Consider the following 13,142-nt stretch of genomic DNA (forward strand, 5'->3'; position numbering starts at 1 on the left):
TCAAATAATATAATTTAATCAAGCTAAGCTACTAATGAACTATGTGCCATTATTAAGATTTCCAATGTGAAAGCATGCCCTTAAAAAAATTACTTCTTAGAGTAATCCAATAGATACTTTATATATATTAATATATAAAAAAGTAGCTAAATGGGTTAAAATCATTCTTCATTGAGTGTTCTTGCTTAGTTAAAATACATTTGCACAAACACTTATAATTATAAAACTAAATATTTTAATATATTTTTTTCATCTTTTCTCCTTTCTCTCTCCCATTAGCTATTTTTTATTATTATTTTTTTCTTTTTCAAATATTTTATTTGATTTTAACTAATAAATAATATTTATAAGTATAATATTTAAATGATGTAAAAAAAAATATAAAAAAATTAATGTATGGTGTAATGTAAAAGCATAAAGTAAAGTAGAAAAAGTAAAATTTTGATGAGTTATTTTGAGATATAGAGTAGAACACCCATTGAAAGTGCTATTACCAAATTAATTCTTTGATTTATATTTAGGGGGTGAAAATTCTAGTTTTATATATAATGATAGCTCTATGCCATATTAATAAAATTGCAAGATCTTAATACTGATCTTGTTAATTTAGCAAATTGCACACATGCAACCTGATTAAACAACTAATTTTATTATCAATCGCTTGAACATAATTGTTATTCTGGCAAAATATGATTTGGTTTAAATGCAAAGCATGTAATCAATCTTAAATATATATAGCACAAACAATTAATGGGATTTAAACGTTGTTCTCATTCTTTTGCGCTGTATTATTTGCTCAAAGAATCCCTTTCAAGCTCAAAACACAGGCTGTTAGGAATCAAGCCACGTGGTGTGCCCATCTATAAAATAACCAAATATCACTCTTAATGAAGGTTTAATTTTATATCAAGTTTATATCACTATTCAACCACACATATACATATATGATGGAAAATATAATTTTTTTTATAAGAGGAAAAAGAAAAAAAGGTAATGGGCAGGAGGGTTCGTCTTTCTCATTCTTGATATGTAATTAAATTGTGATGTCAAATCAGAATTATAAGCTATAATACCAATAATCTTAACAAGTTCATTTAATAAAGGGGAAGTGGAAGCATTGTCTGGTTAGCTGCTTGCTTCTTCTTCTTTGAAAGATAAATAAATAATAATTTTTTTTAAAAAAAAAACATTGCGTGCTATACTACAGCTAGCTAGCTGGAAATTCGTTTCCATTTAATTTTGCCAATTTAGTGTCACAGAATCTAAATTCATGAATCTTTGCTCTTTATTTGGAACACAAATTTTATAAATAAAAGAATTTGACAAAAAAAAAAGATATTCTAGAACAAAATTTTAATTCAAATTTGGAGGACTTAAATTAAAATAAAAAGATTGAAGAAAAATTAAAAAAGAAATCATAAAGAATGAGGATTTTTTTTACTCGTGATTCCTCTAAAAAAAATTCTTAGTATATTTCATAATCCAAACAAAGCCTGGTAAAAGAGGTAAGTATAATATGGGCACCTAAAATGTTATAAATATGTTTTATATATTTATAGAATTTTCATTTTAAATATTGTTTGATGTTTGTAAATTTTAAAAATGGTAATAATTAAATTTTTATCGTCAAAAGTGATTATTTTTTTTTATAAATCATACATCTCCAAAACAAAAAAATTAAACATCATAAGTGTAGAAAAATTAGGAAAAAAATTATTTGAAATTAATAATTTTGTGAAAATGAACAATAAAACCTTAATTATTATTGTTTATAGAACGGAATTCAAGGACTTAATTGTTAAATTTTTAATTTCAAAAATTAGATTGCCGAACAATATATTTTTTATAGAATATTTTTGTTAAAAATCCTATTTCTTAATACGAACTTTTATAGGATTAAAAATTGTAGGAGAAAAATGAAAATGACTGTTTTAGTGCAAAGAAAGGAGAAATTTTCTTTACGAAGTAAAATACCCCAAATATTTTTTATTATTATATTTTATGTGTAAAATAAATTAATAACTATATTATTATAACTCAAAATTAGGAAAAAAAATAGTAATAAAGCCACCTAACAAATTAAAATTAACATTAGTCTCCAATTGATATTTTCTGGCTCCGTCAGTAACCAACTTCACTTTACATTTATGTAATCGTCTCTTCTTTTCTAAATGCAAATCCAGGTATATAAATAAATAATCCAACATTTCAATTCTTGTTTGTATGTACATAAATGGATTATATTATTGTATTTTGAAATAAAATGTACTGTTTGGAGAAAAATGATGGAAAAGTTTGGACACTAATTAATTTTATACGATAAAAAATATTAACAACAATACTTATAATACATTGTCAGTCCATGCTACAATCAAGACGATCATGTGAAATTATTTAGGGAATGTGGCCCATCGATGCCATTGATTCTCATCATTTAATTCATATATTATTTATTTATTTATTATTCCCATTGTAATCTTCTTCTCTCTCTTTTTTTTTTTCCCTTTTAACACGTAATCTTAATTATTCTTTCTGGTTTATTTTATCGTAACTTAAATAGGGTGGTGTATCGAACCTACTGAACTTATTAAATGAATCAAATTAAGTTGGTATAAAAATAAAAACTTCATTTCTATTATAGTTGAATTACCCATTTCATCTTCCTTTATAAATAGTAAAATCCTACCCTCATAAAATCCAATACTAGCTAATTAAGTCAAAATAATTTAAAATATATAGTATATGTTAAATAGAAATACGATGACAAAAGTCACACAAAATATAGGCGATAGGTACCCACAGCACAGGCCAGATGGACCTTTCCTCCAAGTCCAAATCATGCATCCCCACCAAATCTTATTGCAAATACTGTATATAAATATAAAATATATACATATATATTGTGATACATTGGTCTTGTTCATATACATCCTTCTCAAATGAGTGAGATTTAGTTTTATTCTTTTTGCAAATATATATTATTAAATCGGTAAAAGATTAAGAATGCGGATTACATGTAATTTTAGAAATGTACATTTTATTCACAAAAACATTTTAGTGTATCAGGTAATACGATATTTGTTTAAATTACACATCTTATTTCACGGTGAGATCATTATTTGATGATAGACTTAAATGTGACTTTCATCTAATTGAATATATAAATTTTAATTATTATTTAAATTATAAAACTTATATCTTTATATATTATAAATACGAGTTTAACTATAATTATTGGTTTATGCTAAATTTAATTATTTTTTATTATTTTCTAACGTGGTTAATTTTAAAGTCATATAAATAAGATAAATAAATTTAAAAATTAAAAAATAATAAATAATAAAATCACATAAATAAAAAATAATAAATAAATCATAATAATTTTTCATCACATATTTTAAAATTTCATAGTAAAGTATTTAAATTACTCTTATCAATTTTGTTTTTAGAACTATAACTGAAAAATATTTATATACTTAAATTTATTCTTTTATTTCTTATATTAATTATTTATTTTGTCATTCAATATATTTTGTTTATCCCAACATGTATATAATAGTAATATAAGACATAAATATTCATATTTCTTATTTTGTCATTTAGTTTTTTCAATGACAAATTACTTATTTGCTCTAACCGTTAATTTATATATAACTTTTATTGATTTAAATTTTTTTAAATTAATTAATTAAAATTTGATCAAATAAACTTTTTAAATTCATAGTCTTAATTTATAATTTTTTAATATTTTTTTCTAAAAATAATAGGAAAAAAGTATTAAATTTTAAAACTAGAATCACCATATATAATATATAAATCAAAACATAAGTAATACTAAAATTTAAATTATTATGAACATTAAATTTCAAATTAATAAACAATATCAAATAATTTACTTTAAAACTATAATGTACCATATATTTATATGTAAAAAGTGTATATTTAACGGATTCTTGGTTTAATAGTTTATTTTTAAAAAAAAATTAAAAATCAAATTATCACATTATTTTTTTAAACTATAGGCAATGCTTTGGCTTTATTTTTTTTAATATTTTTATGTCATTATTTTATAAGATATTACATTTTTTTATTTATTTAAAATTTAACTAACAATTAAAAAATATAATAAAAATAAACTAGTACATTTTTTTAAAATGAAATTAAGCAAACCTTCATTGCACTCACTTTGCGTTTACCTAGTCTCTCTCTCTCTATATATATATATATATATCTCTTCTATATAATAAGTGTGTAGATAACACAAATTATTGATTTTAACGATTTTTTATTTTTTTTCGTTAACTTTATTAGAATATTCTTATATTTAACATAATATTCTTATATTTAACGGTAGATTGTAAATATGACTTAAACTTACATAAATTATATAAATAAATAAATAAGCAAATTAAAATAATATATTTTTGAGATATTTTACAATAATGATTATTTAAAAATAATAAAACCATATATTTTATAACTTAAAATAAAATTTAATTAAACTTAAACTTAATATTATATTAAACATATAATATATAATTTTTTATTGTCACTGCCAAATTAAAAAACTATAACAAATATAAACTTAAACAAAAATTAATTAATTAATTAATTGAAAAATGATATTTATAAGATATTTTATGATAATTTAAATAATTAAATCATATTTATTTAAAAATAATAAAGTCATACATCATTTTTTTTATCTTATTAATTTGTGTGATAATTTATTTTTTATCAAGTGATTGAAGCTCTTTTTCTTTATCAAATTCACCAATGGACATTGTGAGATACATTAGAAACTAAAAATAGTTGACGCATGTATATTAGTGTCTACGTACACGACTTTTTCTATTATTATTTTATTTCTATTAGTAATTTCTTTTTAAATATTACTGTATTTTACATATATATATGTAATGTAGTCATGTAAATATATATCTATGTCAACATTGTGTTTAGATGTCATATATGTAGAGATTATTAATATAATTATTTATATATACTATAGAATTATAATTCATTCTATTATATATATATATATATATTAAAAAAACAGTGAACCGGTTTTTATTAAAATTATAGACAATATTTACAACTTCAAAACTAAGCAAATGTGCATTGCACGTTGCTTCTACCTAGTATATATATATATCTTCTATATAGAAAGTATGTAGATAACGAAAATTATTGGTTTTAACGGTTTGTTTCGTTAACTTTAACGAAATATTCTAAATATTAAACAAAATATACTTTTAAAATTAATTAGAAATAGATATTTATGAATTATATTAATATAAATTCAAATTCAAATTCAAATTTTATAAAATATCATTATTGTTGACGCCGTTTTTCATCAACAGATAAAAGAAGAGCACAAAAACAATGAATGATAATGGTCAAACGAAACAAACAAATCAAACACACGATTTTTTACGTGGTTCAGCAGTTAAATCTGCCTAGTCCACGAGTCTCTGTTATTAATCTCAAGATTATCTCTGAAAAATTCTTTAGCATGAATTCTCCAGAGTCTTCTCTCAAGGATCAGAATTTCGGTCATTTACAATGGTGCATGGCTTCTCTATTTATAGAGAAGGATGCAGAATACTATCCCACATATTTTGGGTAGTTACTCTTTTGTGAATAAAATAAATGGCTTTAAATGCCTATAATCAGATATAAAAGGAAACGTCCCTGAAGACCAGGAAACGCATAACTGACCAAATAATATCCCACGATTCTTGGGGATTTACATTAATAAATGAGGATTACATCTCATATTTATAACACTTGTAAATATTCAAGGTGATTATCATGTATCTCTAAGGCTTTAGCATCTCAGGTCTCACGTCATTGTTCGAGCTAATGGCATCTTGATAAACGAGTTTTAGGCTCGTTTATGGTCTTAGTTTTTAGGCTATTTTCCATTAGTTAGGACTATGTTATTTCGGAATTATGCTCGTTTGTTCTTGTTTCAGGGTGATTAATGTTAAGCGATACAAATAATGAAAAGGAGCAAAAGTGGAATAAATTTGGGACAGAATTGTGAATTTTGATGGTTCTGTAAGTAGCGCTACAGCGCTACTAAGGAAGCGTCATAGCGCTAGGAAGAAACTTTGAAGAAGCTCGTTTCTGACTTCAGCGCTACAGCGCTGCAACATGAGCGCTACAGCGCTTGGACGCAGTTTTCAGGAGGTGGTTTCTGACTTTAGCGCTACAGCGCTACCATAAGAGCGCTACAGCGCTGGTGCCCAGATTTTCCCCATTTCAGTTTCTGACTATAGCGCTATAGCGCTACAATGACAGCACTACAGCGCTGGGTTACGATTTTTCACCAAGTTAATCACTTCTAGATGGGCAATTGGGTCTTTTCCACTGGAGAATTGAGAGGGGTTTTTAAAGAAGCATAGTGTGCGACTGAGAGGAGTTTTGACCTAAGGAGACGGCTGAAGGCACATGATAGAAGATTGCGAGCGGATTTGAAGAATTCATCACAGTTTTTCTTCTTTTCTACTTTAAATTTCTGTATTTTGGATGCTTTTAATTTCTTCTATGGTTATTATGGATTTATTCATGAACTAAACTATTAGTCTAGGGTTTTAATGGATTCTCCTGAACCTTTATTTTAAATTAATGCAAGTTTTATGATTTCAATTTTATCTTGTGATTTATTCAATTTGATTCTAATGTTTGTGAATGATTGATCACCATTAACATGAAATATATGATTTTGATTCGAAATCTGAAAAGTGAGAATTGAATATGCTGTAATTGAATAAACATAGATTTCATATTAGGACGAGAGTACCTGTGTGATCTGTGTAGTTTTAGGGTTGTTAATCTTAATGCCTATTTTATGTTTATTTATCACAGAGATGTAGAAAATTTGCATAAGATTGAGACTTATATATCCTAGTACGAATATAAGTTATTATTGTTGACCTGCTATCACGAGAGAAGAATTGAATAGTAAGATTTGTGTTAAGGAAAATTAAAGAGGATGGTTGATGAAATTAATTGCCCTAGTTTTTAATCCATTGAATTTCCGTTACGTTATTTATTTTCAGTTATTGAAGTTAATTTTAGATTTTTGTTTTACAATTTTAGTTAATTATTGTGACTCAATTATTGTTAGCCAAATAGAAATAGGAATTAAGTTTGGGTATTTAGTATACAGTCCTCGTGGGAACGATCTCACTTACTCTTTATTACTTGTTAAGATTACGTGCACTTGCGTATTGAATTTACACAACAAGTTTTTGGCGCCGTTGCCGGGGACTGTTTTTACTAATATCAAGAAAGTAATTCTTTTTCTAATTTGGTTACCTTTCTTACCATTCTCATTCTAGTTTTCTGTTGCACTTTGTGATTTCAGGTACTCATATAGTTTATGCGACGACAGGGGTCTGAGTCAAGGGTGCTTGTTGATCTGGAAATTGAGAAAACCTGCAGAAGAAATCGGAAACAGAAAAGGGTAGAAAAAATGGCTCAGAACAGAGGTAACGGAGGGGTTGACAACATCGCCCATGGTAACGATGAGAATAGAAATGCTGGGATTGCAGCGGGTAATGTTGGAGGAATAGGAGTTGCACCAGTTCAGCAACCAATGCAAAGAAGTTTGCGGGACTATGTGCTACCTACTGTAACGGGGGCACAGTCGTGCATTAGACCTCCAACGGTTGAGGCTAATAATTTTGAAATTAAGCCTGCTATTTTGCAAATGGTACAATCATCAGTTCAGTTTGGAGGATTGCCAACGGAAGACCCAAACTTACATCTGGCTAATTTCCTAGAGCTCTGCGCCACATTCAAGATGAATGGAGTGACAAACGATGCAGTGAGGTTGAGACTTTTCCCGTTTTCATTGAGGGACCGAGCAAAGAGTTGGCTTATTTCTCTGGAAGCCAATTCTATAACAACATGGGAGGAGCTGACTCAAAAAATTTTAGCAAAATTTTTCCCACCATCGCTGTCTGCAAGGTATAGAGGTGAAATCAACAATTTTCACCAAAAAGATAGTGAATCGTTGTATGATGCGTGGGAGAGGTTTAAGGAGCTGTTGAGAAAATGTCCCCATCATGGAATCGAAAAATGGATGCTAGGCCATATTTTTTACAATGGTTTGTGTGGTACTACTCGTACAATCATAGATGCAGCGTCTGGAGGAGCGTTCATGAGTAAAAGCGCCAACCAAGCTTATGATCTGTTGGAGGAAATGGCCATGAATAACTATCAATGGCCATCAGAAAGAGAAACCAATAAGAAGGTGGCTGGAGTGCATGAATTGGATGCCATTTCAATGTTGTCAGCTCAAGTGGCAACTTTAACTAAACAGTTACAGCAGAATAACATTCATGCTCAGGCTCCAGTGATGCAAATGCAGATAATTTGTGAGTTATGTGGGGGGCCTCATTTATTTGAACAATGCACGAATATGGATTTTAACAATATGCCTATGGAGCAAGTGCAAGCAATAGGGAACTTCCCAAGACCCTCCAACAATCCATATTCCATGAATTACAATCCAGGATGGCGAAATCACCCAAATTTTTCGTGGACAACTGGGCAGGGCAGTCAACAACAGTTTCAACAGAATCAACCGCAGTATCCTCGACCTCCTCCTGGGTTTTATCAGCAGCAACCAGTAAGACCTGCACCGCAACAGATGCAAGCAAAGCAAGACGGTCAGGCCGATGTGTTGACTCAGTTTATGACTGAAACGAGATCATCAATTCGGAGCTTGGAAACGCAAATTGGACAGCTGGCTACGCTTATGGCAAACCGAGCTCAAGGGAACTTGCCAAGCACTACTGAGGTGAATCCAAAAGGGAATCCTAACGAACAGTGTCAGGCGATTACTTTGAGGAGTGGAACAGTGTTGGAGGGAACAAATGTGGAAAAGAGCGTCGAGCAGAAGCAAGATCAACAGGCACCCATTGAAGAGGACAAGAAGACTTGTGAAGAGAAGGTTAAAGAGATTCCGCCAGCAAGAGAAGTGGTACCTCCGGTGTCTATAGATCATCACAGAAAAATTCCATATCCACAGAGACTCCAAAAGAACCGTCTTGACCAGCAGTTTGCAAAGTTCTTAGAGGTATTCAAGAGGCTGCATATCAACATCCCCTTCGCAGAAGCATTAGAGCAGATGCCCAGTTACGTTAAATTTATGAAAGATATTTTATCAAAGAAGAGAAAGATGGAGGATTACGAAACTGTGGCATTGACCGAAGAGTGCAGTGCTATTTTGCAGAGGAAGCTTCCACAGAAGTTGAGAGATCCTGGAAGTTTCACAATCCCATGCACAATTGGTAACTTTGAGTGTAAACATGCACTATGTGATTTAGGAGCCAGCATAAATCTCATGCCTCTATCGGTATTCAAAAGACTAGGTTTGGGTGAGGCAAAGCCAACAACTGTTACACTACAGTTGGCCGATAGATCACTGGCTCATCCGAGGGGGATTATTGAAGATGTGCTAGTGAAGGTCGACAAATTCATTTTCCCTGCAGATTTTATTGTGCTAGACATGGAGGAGGATGCAAATGTCCCAATTATTCTTGGGCGACCGTTCCTAGCAACAGGACAAGCTCTAATAGATGTGCAAAAGGGAGAGCTGAAACTCAGAGTTGAGGGGGACGAGGTGGTGTTTAGTGTCTTCAAAGCAATGACGTACCCGATGGCTAGTGACAGTTGCTACAGTATGGATGTGATAGATAAGGCAGTTTTGAAAAGAAGGGTCAGTAGTGATGCTTTAGAGGCAGTGTTGACTGGTGGGGAGGAAGATGAAGATGATGAAAAGATGAAAGAATATGTAAAATGGATTAACTCTTATCACCCATATACGAAGAAATTTGAAGAGTTGGCAGAGGCCACCGATCGACTATTAACTTCCATCCAGCAGCCACCAAAATTGGAATTAAAGGCTCTTCCTGAGCATTTGTGTTATGCGTTCTTAGGGGAGAATGAGACCTTGCCAGTAATTGTTTCAGCTGATCTCTCAAAAACTGAATTGGAGAAATTGTTGAGGGTTTTACGAGATCATAAAATGGCCATTGGATGGACATTGGCGGATATTAGAGGAATAAGTCCTTCGACAGTAATGCATCGAATTTTAGTGGAGGCAGAAACCAAGCCATCTATAGAGGTTCAAAGGAGGCTCAATCCAGCTATGAAGGATGTTGTACTTGAGCAGATTTTGAAATGGTTGGACGTCGGGGTGATTTACCCAATTTCTGATAGTGCTTGGGTGAGTCCAGTGCAGGTGGTGCCAAAGAAGGGTGGAATAACAGTAGTCAAGAATGAAAATAACGAGTTAATTTCAACTCGAACTGTGACCGGGTGGCGCATATGCATCGACTATCGTAAGTTAAATAAGGCTACACGAAAAGATCACTTCCCACTTCCTTTTGTTGACCAGATGTTGGATAGGTTGGCAGGAAATAAGTATTATTGCTTTTTAGATGGTTACTCAGGTTATCATCGAATTGCCATCGCGCCAGAGGACCAAGAGAAAACGACATTTACATGTCCCTATGGCACGTTCGCCTTCAGAAGAATGCCATTTGGGTTATGTAATGCACCAGCAACATTCCAACGGTGCATGATGGCTATATTTTCAGATATGGTGGAAAGGAGCATTGAGATTTTCATGGATGATTTTTCGGTATTTGGCTCTTCCTTTGATCTGTGTTTGGGTAATCTGGAAAATGTATTAAACCGGTGTGAAAAAGCAAATTTGGTGTTAAACTGGGAAAAATGCCACTTCATGGTTAAGGAGGGAATAGTACTTGGGCACAGAATATCTAGTAAAGGTATTGAGGTGGATCGAGCCAAAATCTCAATAATAGAAAATCTTCCCCCACCAGTGTCAGTAAAAGGAGTACGAAGTTTTCTTGGGCATGCTGGATTTTACAGAAGATTTATCAAAGATTTTTCAAAAATTGCCAAGCCTCTTTCGACCTTGTTAATGAATGGAGTGAAGTTCGATTTTAATGAAGATTGTTTGAAAGCTTTCAGAACGTTAAAGGAGAAGTTGATTTCTGCACCGATTGTTGCTGCACCAAATTGGGACCTTCCATTCGAATTGATGTGTGATGCTAGTGACTATGCGGTTAGGGCTGTCTTGGGTCAGAGAATTGATAGGGTCTTTTATACAATTTATTATGCAAGCAGAACAATGAATGAAGCTCAATTGAACTATGCCACGACCGAAAAGGAGCTGCTTGCAATAGTATTTGCAGTTGATAAGTTTAGACCCTATCTCGTTGGAAATAAAGTAATAGTGTACACTGATCATTCGGCCATTAAGTACCTCATGACAAAGAAGGATGCAAAGCCTCGATTGATACGGTGGATATTGTTATTACAAGAGTTTGATATTGAGATCAGAGATAAAAAAGGAACAGAGAATTCGGTAGCAGATCATTTATCAAGGTTGGAGGTTGAAGAGTCACCGAGTAATAAAGAAGTACAGATAGATGACAGTTTTCCCGATGAGCAATTGTTTGCTATTAGAGGAGAGGTGATTGTCCCGTGGTATACTGATTATGTGAATTTCTTGGCGGCTAACATAGTTCCTTCGGAGATGTCTAGACAACAACTTAAAAAGTTTTATTCTGAAGTAAAACACTATTATTGGGAAGAACCGATTCTCTACAAACATTGTGCCGATCAGATCATTCGTCGTTGCGTGCCTGAAGAGGAAATGCAATCCATATTGTCTCACTGTCACACGTTGCAATGTGGAGGGCATTTTGGGGGAAATAGGACAGCAGCCAAGGTACTTCAATCGGGGTTCTTTTGGCCTAGTCTTTTTAAAGATGCTCATAATTTTTTCAAGGCATGCGATCGTTGCCAACGCACTGGTAACATCACAAGGAGGAATGAAATGCCTTTGACCGGAATTTTGGAAGTGGAACTTTTCGATGTCTGGGGAATTGACTTCATGGGACCTTTTCCGTTATCATACAACAATCTTTATATATTGCTAGCTGTCGATTATGTATCTAAGTGGGTTGAAGCAGCGGCAACACCAGCTAATGATGGTAAAACGGTTCTCAATTTCCTTCAGAAATATATTTTTACTCGGTTTGGAACTCCTAGAGCTATAGTCAGTGATGAAGGGAGCCATTTCTGCAATAAGCAATTTGATGCATTGTTGTCTAAATACGGTGTAAGACATCGAACTGCTTTGCCCTATCACCCTCAAAGCAATGGCCAAGCATAAATCTCAAATAGGGAAGTGAAGAGTATTTTAGAGAAAACGGTGCAAAGCTCGAGGAAAGATTGGTCCAAAAGACTTGATGATGCATTATGGGCGTATCGGACAGCTTTCAAAACTCCAATCGGTATGTCGCCATATAGATTGGTTTTCGGTAAGGCGTGCCATTTACCAGTAGAGTTAGAGCACCGAGCATATTGGGCAGTGCAGAAGCTAAACATGGACATGACTGCCGCGGGAGAAAAGAGAATGTTGCAGTTGAATGAGTTAGAGGAATTCCGGCATGAGGCCTATGAAAATGCGAAAATCTACAAGGAACGAACTAAAGCATGGCATGATAAGAATCTTGTACAAAAGGAATTTCACCCAGGGCAGCAGGTGTTATTATTTAATTCAAGATTAAAGCTCTTCCCAGGAAAACTGAAATCTAGATGGTCCGGGCCGTATACAATTGTGAAAGTATTTCCATATGGAGCAGTAGAAGTATGCAGCGAGAAGAGTGGAACCTTTAAAGTGAATGGGCAGAGACTTAAGCCATACTTGGGAGGTCCCTATGATCAAGCCAAGTCGGTAATTATCTTGCGTCCTCAGTGATGAGGAATCCAGCGTCCGGCTAAATGACGTTAACGACAGCGCCCTTGAGAGGCATCTCAAGCTTATTTTTTTTTCTATTTTCAATGTTTATGTAATTTTTTTTAGTTGAACAATTTTATTTTAATTTGTTTCTGTAATTAGAATCGTGAAAATCGTGAAAAATAAAAAATAAAAAATAATAATAATAATAAAAAATAATAAAAAAAAAAGTTAATTAAAAATGTGGTGAAGGAGGTGCCATAACGCTACAGCGCTATACTTTCAGCGCTATGGCGCTATTCTCAGGGAAGGACCATTTTTCGGGGTTTTACAGCGCTACAACGCTGTT

At 32.1% G+C, this 13,142-nt stretch overlaps 1 protein-coding gene and 1 non-coding gene across 2 annotated transcripts; one reads left to right on the forward strand and one right to left on the reverse strand.

Moving 5' to 3' along the window:
- Positions 1–7,978: 7,978 nt before the first annotated feature.
- LOC133798920 (small nucleolar RNA R71) lies at positions 7,979–8,085 on the reverse strand. Its single transcript, XR_009876136.1, has one exon. It is a non-coding gene; the product is annotated as a small nucleolar RNA R71 (small nucleolar RNA).
- A 4,264-nt stretch (positions 8,086–12,349) lies between these two features.
- Positions 12,350–12,814, forward strand: LOC133795304 (uncharacterized). The gene has a single exon (XM_062232760.1). It carries the CDS (start codon positions 12,350–12,352, stop codon positions 12,812–12,814), a length of 465 nt encoding a protein of 154 aa, XP_062088744.1.
- Positions 12,815–13,142: the final 328 nt, after the last annotated feature.

The sequence above is a fragment of the Humulus lupulus genome, chromosome 8 (assembly GCF_963169125.1).
Source record: "Humulus lupulus chromosome 8, drHumLupu1.1, whole genome shotgun sequence".
NCBI lineage: Eukaryota > Viridiplantae > Streptophyta > Magnoliopsida > Rosales > Cannabaceae > Humulus > Humulus lupulus.